The sequence below is a fragment of the Scomber japonicus genome, chromosome 17, assembly GCF_027409825.1.
Source record: "Scomber japonicus isolate fScoJap1 chromosome 17, fScoJap1.pri, whole genome shotgun sequence".
Lineage (NCBI taxonomy): Eukaryota > Metazoa > Chordata > Actinopteri > Scombriformes > Scombridae > Scomber > Scomber japonicus.
Window position 1 is genome coordinate 6,221,434 of NC_070594.1, and position 18,124 is coordinate 6,239,557.

Here is an 18,124-nt window from a genome sequence, read left to right on the forward strand (position 1 = left end):
GTTCCCTCCCTTTCTCTTTCTTTCCTCCCCCTACCTTCCTTCTTTCCTCCCTTCCTTTCCTTCTTTCCTTCCTTTCCTCCCTTCTTTCCTTCCTCTTTTCCGTTCTCCCTCCCTCTTTCCTTCCTTACTTTCTCTTTTCCTTTCCCTCTCCTTCCTTCCTCCCTCCCTCCCTCCTTCCTTCCTCTTTTCCTTTCTCCCTCCTTCCCTTCCTTTCTCTCTCCTTCCTTCCTCTTTTCCTTTCTCCCTCCCTCCCTCCTACCTCTTTTCCTTCCTCTCTCCTTCCTTCCCTCCTTCCTTCCTTTCTCTCTCCTTCCTTCCTTCCTTCCTTCCTTCCTCTTTTCCTTCCTCCCCCTCCCTCCCTCCCTCCCTCCTTCCCTCCTTCCCTCCCTTCTTCCTTCCTTCATTCCTTCCTTCATTCCTTCCTTCCTTCGAGGACAACAGGAGGGTAGTGTGGCATGATCTTGTATATGTACTGAATGTGTCTACCTGTCCAGCCAGGCCAGCAGACTCTTGGCGGCTCCGATCAGCTCGACCACGGCGGTCAGGAACTCGTTGGAGGGCTGATGGGAGTTTTTGTTGTGGTAGGCGGGGTTCTTCCTGCGCTGCGACACGGCGCTGCTCAGGTTGTGGTGCGCCGTTCTCATCTTCCCCACCAGAGTCTTCAGGTTGTCCGACTCCACGCCCGAGTTCTGTTCAAAGCGTAAAATAAAATAGCATTTTATTAAAGCTGCAGTGTTGTTGTTAAAGGACGTATTTACCAGGATGAATGTGTTTTTTTCACTCTTTTTGAAATCTGTCATCATCAAAAACTCCCTACCTCCATCCCTTATTTCCTTCCTCCTTCCTCCCTTCCTCTGTCCTTCCTTCCTTCCTTCCTCATTCCTTATTTCCTCTGTCCTTCTTTCCTTATTTCCTCTGTCCTTCCTTTCCTTTATTCCTTCCTCCCTCCTTTCCTTCTTTCCTTCCTTCTCCCTCCCTTCATCCCTCCTTTCCTTCCTTCTCCCTCCCTTCATCCCTCATTTCCTTTCTTCTTCCTCCCTTCATTCCTCCTTTCCTTTTGTCTTCCTTCCTTCTTCCTCCCTTCATTCCTCCTTTCCTTTTGTCTTCCTTCGTGTCTTCCTTCCTTCCTCCCTCCTTTCCTTCCTTCCTTCCTTCCTTCTTCCTTCCTCCTTCTTCCTCCCTTCCTCCCTTGACTTGAGGACAACAGGAGGGCTAGATTTAACGCATAGAAAAGCATAGAATAAAATAGCATTTTATTAAAGCTGCAGTGTTGTTGTTAAAGGACGCATTTACCAGGATGAACTTGTTTTTTTAACTGTTTTCAAAATCTGTCATCACCAGAAACTCCCTACACCTCCGTTAGAATAATAAATAAGACTTTGTAAACAGTATGAGGTATGATTAGTCTAATCCCCTTTACTGTTACCTTGTACGGACATTTGTGGGAATGTGCAATATGTGTATTTATTATATTTATGTATTTATTGAGGCAACAGGTAGCATTGTATCATTTATTATTATGCAAATGTGCAATTATGTCATTTATAGGCCTATTGTATTATTGTTGTGCAAATGTGCAACTTTACTTTTACTTTCTTTGTTCTTTTTAACTATGGCTGCATCTTGTCTCAACACTTAGAGTCCAAGACACATTTCCCTTTGGGGAAAATAAAGTATCTATCTATCTATCTATCTATCCACTACAGTCTACAGTTAGCCAGTTAGCTGAGTTAGCCGTCGAGCTAACCGCCGAGTTAGCCGTCAAGCTAGCAGCTGAGTTAGCAGCAAAAGCTCTCAGACATAGCGTCCATGTAGATTAACCTCTGAATCTATCTATCTATCTATCTATCTATCTATCTATCTATCTATCTATCTATCTATCTATCTATCCATCCATCCACTACAGTCTACAGTTAGCTGAGTTAGCCGTCGAGCTAACTGCTGAGTTAGCCGTCGAGCTAACCGCCGAGTTAGCCGTCGAGCTAGCAGCCGAGTTAGCCGTTGAGCTAGCAGCTGAGTTAGCAGCAGAAAGCTCTCAGATATAGCGTCCATGTAGATTAACCTCTGAATGTAATCATTGAATGACCATGTAAATCACAAAACAGGTGGACACTAGAAGAAGCTACCAAATCTGCTTAATTATGGTCCAAAAAAATGGTGTGAAAAATGTTAATTTATTGATATTAGAAACTTTAACGAACATTAAACAGCTCTGTATTAGATTTAAAGAACTAAAAAAAAGTTCACAATCATCACCTCATACACAGGAATGATGGGAATGAGCGATTCTCATGACCCCTGACCAACAATCCCAACCCCTACACACACCCCCACCTCGTCCAATCAAAACACACACACACACACACACACACACACACACACACACACATTCCTAAAAACCAGTCACCATGGTAATGAGCTGACTTTTTAAAAAAACACACCACCTCACTCAAATTAAACACAATCCCCAAATTGAGCCCGTTTGACAGTTTACCTTAAATCCCAGATCAAGATGAATTAATGTAGAGTAACAGTAAAGTAGGCTGTTTGGTTGCCGTGGTAACCAAGTGGCAATAAATAGAAGTCTTGACATCTTACACTTTGCTTATGGCTTATTTACAACATCAATCAAATCGCTCAATAAATAAATGTCTTAAGTGAAGTTTATACAGTAACATATAATTAAGATATAATATTATAACATATTTTGGGATCAAATTTCCAAACTCATCAATAACCTGCAGGTGATGTCTTTATTTTTCCACTCATCTCTAAAGTCTTTTTTGGCCCTCAGGCTGTTCAGATGTTTGAGGCGTTGTGGCGCTCAGAGCCAATAAAAACACATCTGACATTCCACCTGTCGACTCAACTACGAGCTATGAAAAAAAAAAAAAAAATGACCTTAATGAAACACGACACCTGACAACACTTCACATGTTTCAGGTGAACTTTAACCTTTAAACAGGCCTTACTAGTTATGTCATTTGCACCTAAAGTAAGGAAGGAAGGAAGGAAAGAAGGGAGGAAGGAAGGAAGGAAGGAAGGAAAGAAGGGAGGAAGGAAGGAAGGAAGGAAGGAAGGGAAGGAAGGGAAGAAGGAAGGAAAGGAGGAAGGAAGGGAAGCAAGGGAGGAAGAAGGAAGGAAAGGAAGGAGGGAGGAAGGAAGGAAGGTAGGAAGGAAAGGAGGGAAGAAGGAAGGAAAGGAGGAAGGAAGGTCAGAAGGAGAGAGGAAAGGGAGGGAGGGAGGGAGGGAGGAAGGAAGGAAGGAAGGAAGGAAGAAAGAAAGGAAGGACAAATGAAGGAAGGAAGAAAGGACAGAAGGAGGGAACATTTACCCTAACAGCTGAACTTAGATCTGAGGAAGGAAGGAAGGAAGGAAGGAAGGAAGGAAGGAAGGAAGGACAGATGAAGGAAGGAAGGAAGGAAGGAAGGACAGATGAAGGAAGGAAGGAAGGAAGGAAGGAAGGACAGAGGAAGGAAGGAAGGACAACACGAAGCTTAAAGAGTCTGTATCTCCTGGTGCACGTTGTCTGTTTAAGGGTTAAAAATCCTGTTAGGAGTAAAACGATCTCACCACACAAGAAGAAGAAGAAGAAGAAGCAGCAGCAGCAGCCACGTCAATCATAAAGAGGTTTTACATGAAGGTAGAAACCTTTGTTAGAGTCAAACAGGCTGTAATTGGTCTGAGTAAACACTCAGCTGTGATTTATGGCACAAATTCACCAGCTTAGAGACACACAGAGAGAGAGAGAGAAGAAAAACAAGTCTGAAGACGTTAAAACTCCAACAAACGTGTAAAGCTTGAAGAACAACATCTCACTTTTTAAAACATGTCCTATATATACGAGAAGTGTTTCTGGAGGTTTGAGCTGTTCAGTATCTGTCTATGAATTTCACAAGTTTGAAATAAACAATAAAGCTTCCTGATAAATAGCTTAATCCTGCTTACTTACTGACAGTAGTGGTAGGCAAGGCAAGGCAGTTTTATTTATATAGCGCATTTCATACACAATGGCAATAATAATAATAATAGTATAATATTTGCAAAGATGGGCAGGGGTAGGATTGGAGAGTGGGTGCTACACTAATGTAAATAGCCTCTTAGCTGCTAATGTGAAGTGAGGTCAAAGGTCATGTCCATATATAGACATGATGATGCCGATGATGTTGGTGTACAACAAGTCGATAATTATTGTGACAGGTCTGTTCACTCAGAGACTAATGTCAGCAGAGAGCAGACTGACACTGCAGTATTAAAACAGGGGTTTTTGTTGGGTTTTGTCTTTTGTCTTGTCCTTTTTGTTTCATCTGATTTGTTGATGCTCTACTTGTTTACTTGCTAATCATTTTTGTCATTAGTCCTTTTTGTCAGGGATTACTTTTTCTCACCTGTAAAAAACTAAGGAAACAAAACTGTCGACTGTTAATTTCTCTGTTAAGTGATTGAAGGGAGGAAGGAAGGACAGAGGAAAGAAGGAAGGGAGGAAGGTAGGGGGAAGGAGGAATGAAGGAAGGAAGGAAGGAAGGAAGGAAGGAAGGGAGGGAGGGAGGAAAGAAGGAACAGTCAAAACAGACAGGGTCAATTTGACCCAGGAGGTTAATACCTGAAAAACTAAAACTAAATAAAAACTAAACTGAAATAAAAAAGCAAACTGAAAAACTAAAAAACTATAATAACCTTGGTGTGGGCCAACATTGTTTCCACACTAAAAACTTGATAAGCAGAATCTTTAATGGCATAGGTATCAATAAAATCTGATCAATTCCCACCCAGTATCTGTCGTGGATGCAGAGCAGTAAACTAAACTCTAACAACATGCTTCAGTTTCTCTCAGTTTCTCTCACTTCACAAGGAATGAGAGAAACTCTGAATGACTGCAGTGAGTTATAGAAGCTGTTAGAAACGAAGGCTTGCCCGCACATGAAGTCACGACTTTGACTCTACATCCTAAAATAATCTGTGTTTTCCCTTCATCCCTTCATCATTCATTATTATCATTATTCATCCCTTCATCATTCATTATTATCATTATTCATCAGATTTCACTTTCTTTTGTCCTATTTTACTGTTGCCACAAACTGCAGCACTGAACCATAGTTGGGAGGCTTCTGATTTATAAAAAAGATAATTTAGTCAAAGGAAAAAACCCAACCAGTTGACAGAGCATGACAGTGGACTTCATAAACGTGTCGTGTCTGGAGAGTTTAAAGTCAGGGGGGAAAAAAGAGTCTCTTGTTCTTCTGAAAAGATCCTCAGATGGAAAACTGATCATCTGACAAGCCGACGGAAACACTGCTGGAACAAAAGTGAAACAGCTCTTCCTTTACATGCTGTACACTGGGTTTGGATGTGTGTGTGTGTGTGTGTGTGTGTGTGTGTGTGTGTCAGGGGAAGGGTGGTGGTGGTGGTGGAGGGTCTTTTGACAGGTGGGAGGGGTCACATCTGTTTCCTGCTCCACACCAGAGAGCAGTAAACTCCGGTTCAGCAGCAGCAACACGTCACTTAACCTTCAATTCAGTCTGACAGGAAACACTCTCCCTGCTGCTGCTGCTGAGACTTTTACTCTCAGCTCAGTTCAGGTGTGTTAGAGCTTCGAGCTTCGAGCTTCGAGCTTCGAGCTTCGAGCTTCGAGCTTCGAGCTTCGAGCTTCGAGCTTCGAGCTTCGAGCTTCGAGCTTCAGCCTGACGTCACCTGGAAGGTTTTAACCAAGAGAAATAACCTGTACTGTATGAACCAGGCGGGGAGTTCTGGTCCTCTGAAATGAGGCCAACGAGGAAGTGACTTAGAGCTGCATTCTATCAAAAGGCCACCTTCCTCCCTCCTTCTCTCTTTCTTTCCTTCCTTCCTTCCTGTCTTTCTTCCTTCCCTTCCTTCCCTTCCTCCCTTCCTTCTTTCCTTTCCTACCTCCTTTCCTTCCTTCCTTCCTTCCTTTCCTTTCTTCCTCCATCCCTCCCTCCCGCCCTTCCTCCCTCCTTTCCTCCCTTCTTCCTTCCTTCCTTCTTTCTCCCTTCCTTCCTTCCTTATTTCCTCCGTCCTTCCTGTCCTTCTTCCTCCCTTCCTTCCTTGACTCGAGGACAACAGGAGGGTTAAATAAGCTCTTTCATCTACAGCTCAAATCACTTCAGGCAAAACAATATTTCTCTCTCTTTCAACTAAAGCAGGTAATGTCAAATATTAAAATGATATCAGTAAACATCATGAATACAAACTTCCTCACCATGTTGCAGAGAAAACTAGGATTACATTTACTAAACAATGCAACAAAATATGAATCGACATAATTAATGACCTTTCAAGCTAAAAGCATAAAAGCAGGAAGTGAATGGTGAGTATGGATAAATTAGAACAACGGGAGCTAACATTTCATTAAATAATAGAATAAATATAAACAGTACTGGTCTATGATTGATTTTATATTTATTTTTATCCATTGTGTGTTTTTATGTCTCATTGTCTGTTAGCCACGGGGGAGGGGGGGGGGGACACACACACACACACACACACACACACACACACACACACACACACACACACACACTTTCTCTGTACTGCTGTGGAACAACAATAAAGGCAATGAAGTGAATTTAAAGAAGTGAATAATGATGCAGCTGTAACAGGATATAAGCTAAACACAGAGACGCTCAGTGTGTTAACAATGCTGTTGATGAAGATGATGATGAAGATGATATTATGATTTAAATAAGGAGTTAGATATAAAGTATATAAAAGGTATAAATGGGGAAAATGTGTCTTTCAAACAGTCAGACAATTGAGAGTTTGATTTTAATTACTTGATTACAAATTTAGTGCAAATTTTAGCTGAATAATGAGAGATTTTATTCAATCTGAGTTTCTATCTAATATCTGACTAAAAATGTAAATGTTTTATAGCTATTTTAGTCTTATTTTTACATTTAAGTCACATGTGTACATGATGATTTATTTGAGAAGTCTGTTTTAATTGCATCACACTTTCCCTTCATCTATACCCTTCATCAACCCTTTTTACTGAACCTTCCTGTCGTCCTCCCGGGTCAAATTGACCGCATCTGTTTTGACTGTTCCTTCTTTCCTTACTTCTCCCCTCCCTCCTACCTTCCTTCCCCCCTTCCTTCCTCCTCCCCTTCCTCCTTCTTTCCTTTCCTTTCTCCCTCCTTTCCTTCCCTCCTTCCTCCCTTCCTTCTTCCTTCCTTGTTTCCTTTCCTTTCCTTCCTTCCTTCCTATCTTTCCTCCCTCTTACCTTCCTTCCTTCCTCCCTCCTTCCCTCCCTCCTTCTTACTTCCTCCCTCCTTTCCTTCCTCCTTCCTTCTTACTTCCTCCCTCCTTTCCTTCCTTCTTCCTTCCATCCCTTCCTCTCTCCTTTCCTTCCTTCTTCCTTCCTTGACTCGAGGACAACAGGAGGGTTAAGACAAGAGTTAAAATGTTTGCTTTAGGGTTGTGGCATCGGCCTCCTGCATCGGCCTCTGGGGTCTAAACCATCGGAGTTAAACACCTTTAACTTTTCCAGCAGTTAAGGAAACAACAGAAGAGACTTTTTACTGTCTTGAGAAGCTGCAGCAGCTTTTATTACCAGACACACTGTAAATCTGTCCTGAACGTTTACTACCTTATTCACCTTTTCCTCTACTCAATCGATACTCTGCTCAACCACTTAACTCCCATATGTGGGGTCATTGTCCCCCCCCCCCTCTCCCCCCTCCACACACACACACACACACACACACACACACACACACACACACAGGGAAACATTTTGACACAGTAGCAAAAGCAAAAGTGTCGACAATAAATCTAAATGATGGTTAAATTCCACCTGTCTGGTTTCAGTTTCAGTCCTGTCACTGTGTAATGTTATTATCGTCATGGCAACGCCTACTACGGACAAATCTGTTATTTATTGTCATGACAACACCAACTATGATATTTGCTGTGAAAAAGGGTCTAAAAAGAAAAGTATGGAGTGATGTTGGACACTCAAGAAGAAAAAAAAAAAGATAAAGATAGTTATATTTTATATGTGATCACCAACACAGCCATTTTTTTTAAAGATTTATAAGTTAAGTTATTTTAGGTTATAGTCCCATCACCATCTGAGCCATCTGAGCCATCATTAATGTTATTATCGTCATGACAACACCGTTTATGAACAATCTGCTGTCGAAAAGGTCTAAAAAGAAAAGTCGGGAGTCATGTGGGTCACTCAAGAAGATATAATACCCATTTTTAAAGATTTTTTTAGTTAAGTTATTTAGGTTTTTTTACTCTGAAGGATGTTTGATTGCAAGTAAAATGAAAAAAAAAGACTTTAATTTAGAGTGAAATCACCAAACTAATCTGTCAGCATTTGTCAGATACTTTAACAAACTACCTTAAGATACAGATTCAGCTGATTTTGGAGGATTTTTAATAGAAAACGACAGAATAATAAAGGATGGACCGATCTCCAACAACTTTAAAAACAGCAGTAGTATAGTTTCCATCTCATTGCTGTGCTCAGTCATCCTTTTATTCCCCCCCTTACTCCCCTCCACCCCCCCCCCTCCCCCCTCTGTATTTGTCATCTATACATCAACACTTTTTACTTAACCCTCCTGTCGTCTTCCAGGGTCAAATTGACCCCGTCTGTTTTGACTGTTCCTTCTTTCCTTCCTTCCTTCTCCCCTTCCTTCTTTCCTCCCTCCCTCCCTCCCTCCTTCCTCCCTCCTTCCCTCCCTCCCTCCCTCCTTTCCTTCCTTCCTCCCTCCCTCCCTCCTTACTTCCTTCTTTCCTTTCCTCCCTTCCTCCCTCCTTTCCTTCGCTCCTTCTTACTTCCTTCCTTCCTTCTTTCCTTTCCTCCCTTCCTCCCTCCCTCCCTCCCTCTCTCCCTTCGCTCCTTCTTATTTCCTTCCTTCCTTCCTTCTTTCCTTTCCTCCCTTCCTCCCTCCTTTCCTTCCTTCCTTCAATCCTCCTTTAATTTAGAGTGAAATCACCAAACTAATCTGTCAGCATGGTCAGATACTTTAACAAACTACTTTAAAGATACAGATTCAGCTGATTTTGGAGGATTTTTAAATAGAAAACGACAGAATAAAAAAGGATGGACCGATCTCCAATAAACATCAGTAGTATAGTTTCCATCTCATTGCTGTCATCCTTTTATTCCCCCCTTACCCTCCTTTACCCCCCCCCTCCTCTGTATTTGTCATCTATACATCAACACTTACTTAACCCTCCTGTCGTCTTCCAGGCGTCTGTTTTGACTGTTCCTTCTTTCCTTCCTTCCTTCTCCCCTTCCTTCTTTCCTCCCTCCCTCCCTCCCTCCCTCCCTCCTTCCTTCCTTCCTCCCTCCTTTCCTTCCTTCCTCCCTCCTTTCCTTCCTTCCTCCCTCCCTCCCTCCTCCCTCCTTTCCTTCCTTCCTTCCTTCCTCCCTCCTTTCCTTCGCTCCTTCTTACTTCCTTCCTTTCCTCCCTCCCTCCCTTTGCTCCTTCTTACTTCCTTCTTTCCGATCTCCAATAACTCAACTTTAAAAACAGCAGTAGTATAGTTTCCATCTCATTGCTGTGCTCAGTCATCCTTTTATTCCCCCCCTCCCCTTACCCCCCACCCCCCCTCCTCCCCCCTCCCCTCTGTATTTGACAGCAGCGTGTCAGGCTCCATTAAAAAGAGGCTGCTGGATCCCATTCAGCCCAGTTACACCATTAAAACCTCGCCGCTGACTGTAAATCCGGCTTTTCAGCGACACAATAGGCGGTCAGAGCTCATAAACAGCTGACTGAGGCGCTCTCTGTTTGGAGTCGAACACTGAGCCTTGTTGGTGGCGGCTGGAAACCAGAGAAATGTGTTTTTTTGCTCGTGTCACGGGTGGGTTTGGCTTCAGCTCGAGGGTCGGAGGTCGAGTACGGTATCGTTGAATAAACACCTATAAACCTGGAGGGATTTTTTATTGCTCTTTAACCCTTAAACAGACAACGTGCACCAGGAGATACAGACTCGGACACAGTCCTTCCTTCCTTCCTTCCTTCATCTGTCTGTCCTTCCTTCCTTCCTTCCTTCCTTCTTTCCTCAGATCTAAGTTCAGCTGTTCCCTCCTTCTGTCCTTTCTTCCTTCCTTCATCTGTCCTTCCTTCCTTCCTCCCTCCTTTCCTTCCTTCTTCCTCCCTTCCTTCCCTTCCTCCCTCCTTTCCTTCCTCCCTCCCTCCTTTCCTTCCTACCTTCCTCCCTCCTTCCTTTCCTTCCTTCTTCCTCCCCTTCCTTCCTCCCTCCTTCCTTCCTTTCCTTCCTTCTTCCTCCCTTGCTTCCTCCTTTCCTTCCTTCTTCCGTCCTTTGCTTCCTTCCTTCTTTCCTTCATTCCTTCCTTACTTCCTTCCTTCCTTACTTGAGGTGCAAATGACATAACTAGTAAGGTCTGTTTAAGGGTTAATATGGTTTCACTACAGCTGGATGCTACATGTGGGACTCTAAGATAATACGGTATCATAAAATAAACATCTATTAACCTCAAGGTATTTTTATGGCTCTTTAATATGGCGGTCAGTGTCACTTCCTGTTTCAGAGGCTAAAACTCAAAACTGAACACATTTCTATCGTTTAACCCTCCTGTCGTCCTCCCGGGTCAAATTGACCCCATCTCTCCTTTGACTGTTCCTTCTTTCCTTCCTTCCTCTTTCTTTAATTTTCCTTTGTTGGAAAGAATGAAGAAAGGGAGGAAGGACAGATGGAAGGAATGAAGAAAGGAAAAAAGGAAGGAAGGACAGAAGGAAGAAAGGAAGGAACAAAGGAAGGAACGAAGGAAGAAAGGAAGGAAGGGCAGAAAGAAGAAAGGAAGGAAGGACAGAAAGAAGAAAGTGAGGAAGGACAGACGGAAGGAAGAAAGGAAGGAAGGAATGAAGAAAGGAAAAAAGGAACGAACGAAGAAAGAAAGAAAGGGAGGAAGGAAGGACAGATGGAAGGAAGGAAAAGAACACAGGAAGGAAAGTGGGCCTGCTTGGACCCCTCAGCGGGCCGGTTCTGGCTCTCTGGCCGCATGTTTGACATCCCTGCATTAGAGCCATCAGTCTTCACTGTTGCATCATAAAAAGAAATCCTTAACTATATAACTACTATCTTATTAACCCTTAAACAGGCAACATGCACCAGGAGATACAGACTCTTTAACCTTCCTGTTGCCCTCCCGGGTCCTTCCTTCCTTCCTTCCTTCCTTCCTCTGTCCTTCCTTCCTTCCTTCCTTCCTTCATCTGTCCGTCCTTCCTTCCTTCCTTCCTTCCTTCCTTCCTCAGATCTAAGTTCAGCTGTTAGGGTAAATGTTCCCTCCTTCTGTCCTTTCTTCCTTCCTTCATCTGTCCTTCCTTCCTTCCTCCCTCCTTTCCTTCCCTTCCTCCCTCCTTTCCTTCCTTCTTCCCTCCTCCCCTTCCTCCTTCCTTTCCTTCCTTCTTCCTTCCTTTCCTTCCTTCTTCCTTCCTCCCTCCTTTCCTTCCTTCTTTCCTCCCTCCTTCCTTTCCTTCCTTCTTCCTCCCTTTCTTCCCTTCCTTCCTCCTTTCCTTCCTTCTTCCGTCCTTTCCTTCCTTCTTCCTCCCTTCCTTCTTCCCTTCCTTCCCTTCCTCCCTGCTTTCCTTCCTTCTTCCCTCCTTTCCTTCCTTCTTCCCTCCTTTCCTTCCTACCTTCCTTCCTTTCCTTCTTCCTCCCTTCCTTCCCTTCCTTCCCTTCCTCCCTCCTTTCCTTCCTTCTTCCCTCCTTTCCTTCCTCCTTTCCTTCCTACCTTCCTTCCTTCCTTCTTCCTCCCTTCCTTCCCTTCCTCCCTCCTTTCCTTCCTTCTTCCCTCCTTTCCTTCCTACCTTCCTTCCTTCCTTCCTTCTTCTTCCTTTCCTTCCTTCCTTCTTTCCTTCATTCCTTCCTTACTTGAGGTGCAAATGAATTTTTATGTATTTTGGGCCACTTTAGGAAAAGTCATCAAATTTCAAAATAAAAGACATTTCTAGTTTTGTTTTTTTTTAAACAGCTGTCAAATGTTTAATTTATGATAATTTACCTTCAGTTCAGTTTCTATCTACTTTAAGTGGAGCTTTAGTTTGTTTTTTTACAGTGTAGAAGGATTAAAAGCAGCATGTTTGGGCGTAGAGCCAGATCTGATAAAGCTTTAACAGAGTGCATTATATTTACATCAGCACATTCTCTGGCGTGGAGCCGGGGCTGCTGCCAGGTCACATGACGGAGATGAAGGAACTCTACAGAGCCGTCCGGATGCTCCAATTCAACTAGTTAACACATTAAAAAAAAAAAAAAAGAAGCTGCAGGAAGGTTTTAACCGTCCTGTCGTCCTCCCGTGTCAAATTGAACCTGTCTCTTTTGACTGGTCCTTCTTTCTTTCCTTCCTTCCTTCCTTCCTCTTTCTTTAATTGTTCCTTCCTTCTTCCCCTCCTTCCCTCTTTCTTTGCTCCCTCCTCCTTCCATACTTCTTTCCTCACTTCCTTCCATCCTTCGTTGCTTCCTCTTTTCCTTCCACCCTCCTCCTGTTGTCCTCCCGGGTCAAATAGACCCCATCTCTTTTGACTGTTCCTTCTTTCCTTCCTTCCTTCCTTCTTTCCTTCCTCCCTCCCTTCCTTCCACCTTTCCTTCCTCCCTGCTTTCTCTCCTTACTTCCTTCCTCTTTTCCTTCCTCCCTCCCTCCTTACTCCTTTCCTTCCTTCCTCCTTGCTTTCTCTCCTTCATTCCTTCCTTCCTCCTTGCTTTCTCTCCTTCATTCCTTCCTTCCTCCCTGCTTTCTCTCCTTCCTTCCTCCCTCCTTACTCCTTTCTTTCCTTCCTTCCTTCCTCCCTGCTTTCTCTCCTTACTTCCTTCCTCTTTTCCTCCCTCCCTCCCTCCTTACTCCTTTCCTTCCTTCCTCCCTGCTTTCTCTCCTTCCTTCCTTTCTCTTTTCCTTCCTTCCTCCCTCCCTCCTTACTCTTTTCTTTCCTTCCTTCCTTCCTCCCTGCTTTCTCTCCTTACTTCCTTCCTCTTTTCCTCCCTCCCTCCCTCCTTACTCCTTTCCTTCCTTCCTCCTTGCTTTCTCTCCTTCATTCCTCCCTCCCTCCCTGCTTACTCATTTCCTTCCTTCCTTCCTCTTTTTCTCCCTCCCTCCCTCCCTCCTTACTCCTTTCCTTCCTCCCTGTATTCTCTCCTTACTTCCTTCCTCTTTTCCTCCCTCCCTCCCTCCTTACTCATTTCCTTCCTTCCTTCCTTCCTCCCTCCCTCCTTACTCCTTTCCTTCCTCCCTGCGTTCTCTCCTTACTTCCTTCCTCTTTTTCTCCCTCCTTGCTCATTTCCTTCCTTCCTCTTTTCCTCCTTTCCTTCCTTCCTTCCTTCCTTCCTTCCTTCCTTCCTTCCTTCCTCCTGTCGTTCTTTGACCTGAGAACAGGGTTAAAACAAATGAACAGACACGTTTCTTCTTATTCTAATAAAGCTGCTGTTTCATATTTTATACATCAGGTATTTCCAGCTATACCAGCTTTAACTAATTCTTCTGTTTCCCATGACGACCAGCATGCTGACTGCAGGTTTCTTCTGTTCAGTCTGGCTGTAATCTGAGGTCGGCGGTGTGTGGAGCCGCCTGGCTCAGCTTTAAATATTCATTTGTTGTGAAACAGAACAGAGACGAGAGTGTTTGTTTCAGGACTTGATACGAAAGAGAGACTTAATAACTTCCGTCTGGGTCTCATCACTCTTTGGTACTTGGGGGGGGGGTTTAGTGGTATTTGTTGACTCTTAAACTAAAACCACACCAGAGGACGCCTTCAGCCAACGACAAAACTATTTATTATAAGAACAGAGACACCGTTGAACCAGAGTCATTCCAGGTTACTTCTCTGGAAACAGCTTCAATAAACAAGTTCTTCTTTTTTCTGCTTTGCATTTCTTAACCCACTTCTCGTACTCCCAGGTCAAATTGACCCCATCTCTTTTGACTGTTCCTTCTTTCCTCCCTTCCTTCCTTCCTTTTTCCACCTTCTCTTTCTTTCTTTCCTTCCTCTCTCTTTCCTCCCTTCCTTCTTTCCTTCCTCCATCCACTTTTCTTCCCTCCTTCCTTTCTTCCTTCCTCCTTTCCTCCCTCCCTCCTCCTCTCTTTCTTTCCTCCCTCCTACCTCCCCCCTTCCTTCTGTCCTCTGTCCTTCCTTCCTCTTTTCCTTTTCTACCTCCCTCCCTCCTTCCTTCTTTCTTCCCTCCCTCCTACTATCCTTCCTTCCTTTGTTCCTCCATCCTTCCTCCCTTCCTTCTTTCCTTTCCTTTCCTTTCCTTTCCTTTCCTCCCTTCCTTCCTTCCTTCTTCCTCCCTTCCTTCCTTGACTTGAGGACAACAGGAGGGGTAAAAACAGTGACTCCTGACCAGAATCAGACCAGGAGCTCTGCAGGTTTATGCTCTGCTTCTGTTAATTAGGACATTTTTATCTCATTAGTTACATGATCGATAAGAAGTTGGTGACCATTGAAGCAGAAAACACAGGATTAGGATAATATGCTTAAACATGCTTGAACTCATATTTGACACACATTGACATATTTCAAAGAATGTGCACGATCTAAAACGTCCAGCAGACATGAAGCAACATTAACACTGATTCAGAGTCGCGTTTGTGTCTAACTAGTGAATACAAGTCTAATATTTACTCTCTTTTAGCTCTAATTTGGTCTCCACCATTCCTGAGGAAAATATCTTTCTTCACCAGCTTGTTGCTAAATCTTCTGCTTAGTGTTGGGTAGATGTTTTTTTGGTTTAGTTTTAATATATCTAACCTTTCAGCGCAGAAATAAAAAGAAGAAAACCATAAAATTCTCACATTTGAAAAGGTGGAACCAGAAGATATTTGCCAGCAGACATGAAGAAACATTAATATTGATTCAGAGTCAGGTTAGTGTCCAACTGATTAATATGGGTCTAATATTTTCTCTCTTTTAGCTCTAATTTGGTCTCCACCGCAGAAAAAAAAAAGAAGAAAACCATAAAATTCTCACATTTGAGGAGCTGGAACCAGAAGACATTTGGCATTTTTGCAAAAATATGTAGTATTTAATTGATTACTCCATTGTCAAAATAATTGCTGACTAATCACTGCTGCTATAGTTTCCTGCTGCTGCTGAAAACAGGATTGATGAGAGCAGTGAGATCAAACCAAAACAGTGAAGTTGTGCTCAATAAAACAAAAAAAAAGAGCTGAAAGACACTAAAGGGTTGAAAAGAGCTGCAGAGTCACTACAAGCGATGCCTTTTACATTACATTAATATAAAAATACTGATTATAGCAGCTTTCAAGAGTCACTCAGTTTAGATAAAACAATGATACAGCACCTTTAATGTTTTAAGTTCTTCTGAGCTTCATTTTTTACAGCAGGCGTTATGAGTCATGAGCTTCTGTTTATAGATCATTTGTCAAATTACATAGAGGAATGTTAATCGTCTTCATTTCCACAGAAACAAACCAATCTGTAACCACAGATCTGAGGTATGCATGCATCGAATACTGATTATTAACCCCAACACTGCAAGAAACTGTTGACACATTAACTCAAACACTGAAGGTAGGTAGGTAGGTAGGTAGGTGACGTAGATGTGAGAGAGTGGTTTTTTTTTTTACTGACCAGGGCGCACAGCAGATCCACGGCCTCCAGGACCAGCTCCTGGTGTCCGACCCTCGACATGCCCAGAGACAACAGCTCCTGGTGGGAAATCCTGAGCAGCTTCTCTCCGTCCACCTGCTGCTGCTGGAAGGACGGGATGTACTGCTGGACGCTGTCGTCCAGACCTGAGGGGGGACAGAGACAGAGATGGCACACTGAGTATATTATAGTACAGTACAGTATTGTATGGTACAGTACATGTAGTTTGGTATGGTGAAGTATAGTATATTATAGTATGGTTTGGTTTCGTACAGTACAGTATAGTTTGGCACAGTACAGTGCAGTAGACTATAGTATAGTTTTGTCTAGTATAGTATAGTACAGTACAGTTTGGTACAGTACAGTACAGTTTGGTACAGTTTGGTACAGTACAGTACAGTTTGGTACAGTACAGTACAGTTTGGTACAGTACAGTATAGTACAGTACAGTTTGGTACAGTACAGTATAGTACAGTACAGTACAGTATAGTACAGTACAGTTTGGTACAGTACAGTATAGTTTGGTACAGTACAGTATAGTACAGTACAGTTTGGTACAGTACAGTATAGTACAGTACAGTACAGTATAGTACAGTACAGTTTGGTACAGTACAGTATAGTACAGTACAGTACAGTATAGTACAGTACAGTTTGGTACAGTACAGTACAGTATAGTACAGTACAGTATAGTACAGTACAGTACAGTTTGGTACAGTACAGTACAGTTTGGTACAGTACAGTACAGTTTGGTACAGTACAGTACAGTTTGGTACAGTACAGTACAGTTTGGTCTGGTACAAGTATAGTAGAGTATAGTATAGTATAATGTAATATAGTATAGTATGGTACGGTATAGTGTAGTATTTCTATAGTATAGTATAGTACAGTGCAGTGCAGTACAGTGTAATATAGTACAGTACAGTACACTATAGTATAATACCGTACACTATAGTATAGTTCAGTATAGTATAGTACAGTCCACTATAGTATAGTTCAGTACAGTCCAGTCCAGTATATGGTGACACAGACTGAAAGGTCACAGCCTGGACACAGAAACAAGCCGTCACAGGCAGAACGGACGACCCACTAAAGAGAGACAAAATCTGACCTCCTGTTATACTGTGAGACATAAAAGGATTTAAGAGGTTTTCTTTGACATAATAAATAATATATATTGAGTTTATCCATCTGTCTGACCCTCAGAAACTGCCCTTTATATGACTAAGTGGGGAAGTCGTGAACAGCTGTAAAATATGTTCAGTATTGTCAAACACTAAGAGAAACAACATGTTTCTGTGTGATTACATCTGTTAAAAAAACTTTTACTACTTAGTTATACTTGACATGTTTGTTGATATCTGCTTATTGTATATTTATAATTCATCAACAACACAGAGAGGAAAATACTGGCGACCATAGAGAGTCTATGCAGTACAGTGTGGTATGCACGATGCTCCACTGCAGACAAAAGGCTCCACAAAGAGTGATTAGATCTGCAGAAAGAGTCCGCTGGCTGGCCGCTGCCCTCCCTGGAGGACACTGCCACCTCATGCTACCTCAGCAGAGCCACAAACATCATCATCAACGGCTCCACACAGCTCTACACTCAGACACAGCTTCTTCTCTTGAGGCCATAAGCACAGTAAACACAAAAAACCCACAAAGAGATGCTGCTATTGACACTACACCACCAATCACCACAATTGGCACCATTAGAGCAGCACTTCCATTATAATTATTTATTTATACATTCTTCCCAGGCGGGGAGTTCTGGTCCTCTGAAATGAGGCCAACGCGGAAGTAACTTAGAACTGCATTCTATCAAAAGGCCACCAGGGGGCGACCGTCTCTATACAAGTCAATGGAGAATTCACCAACTTCTCACTTGATTTCTAACCTCAGTAAACGTTTTCAAAATGTGTTTATGGTGTCAATCGCTAGTTTAAAGCCTTCTTCAATGCAGTATGATGTTCATTTGGGACATTTTGGCCTCCCTGATTTTATATGTGATGATAAAGCAGGGTATGCATTAGGGCGTGGCTACGTCATGATTGACAGGTTGATTGACCAATGTCCTCGAGATCCAGCCCTCGCAACCATAGCAACCTCCCCGCTCCGCCCACGGCCCCGCCTCATGCCCATATAAGTAGAATCAGTGTTTTTATTTTTCCCAGCATGCACCTGAAATTTTCAAGATGGCGCTGCCCAGATTTGAAACTATTGGTTTCCGAGCAGCAGTCCACAAACCAATGGGTGACGTCACAGATGTTACGTCCATTTCTTTTATACAGTCTATGATTCTTCTCGACCGTGGGAATAATAAAAGGATTATTTTATTTTATCTTATCTGGATTATAAGTAAAGCAGTAGATAAGAGAAGTAGATGAGAGAGAAAGTAAAGGACACAGAGAGTTGTCCTCAGCGTGGGAGTTTCAGTGAAAGTCGGCTCTATTATTATTATGATCCATTCAAGTCTGACAGCAAACAGACGGCTGCTGAGTCAACACGGACTTATTGACTCT

At 42.9% G+C, this 18,124-nt stretch overlaps 1 protein-coding gene and 1 long non-coding RNA gene across 2 annotated transcripts in view; both read right to left on the minus strand.

The window, feature by feature from the left end:
- cnksr3 (cnksr family member 3) overlaps window positions 1-18,124 on the minus strand; it is a 77,530-nt gene that overhangs the window by 37,216 nt on the left and 22,190 nt on the right. Inside the window, exons 2-3 of the mRNA XM_053337458.1 lie at window positions 15,585-15,748; window positions 487-689 (exon numbers count right to left, since the gene is read on the minus strand). Of these exons, the coding sequence (XP_053193433.1) occupies window positions 487-689; window positions 15,585-15,748 (367 nt within the window). The remainder of the gene's footprint in view (window positions 1-486; window positions 690-15,584; window positions 15,749-18,124) is intronic.
- On the minus strand, window positions 12,383-14,163 carry LOC128377621 (uncharacterized). The gene is made up of 3 exons (XR_008323334.1): window positions 14,145-14,163; window positions 12,807-12,856; window positions 12,383-12,463 (listed from the first exon to the last, which is right to left on the minus strand). It is a non-coding gene; the product is annotated as an uncharacterized LOC128377621 (long non-coding RNA).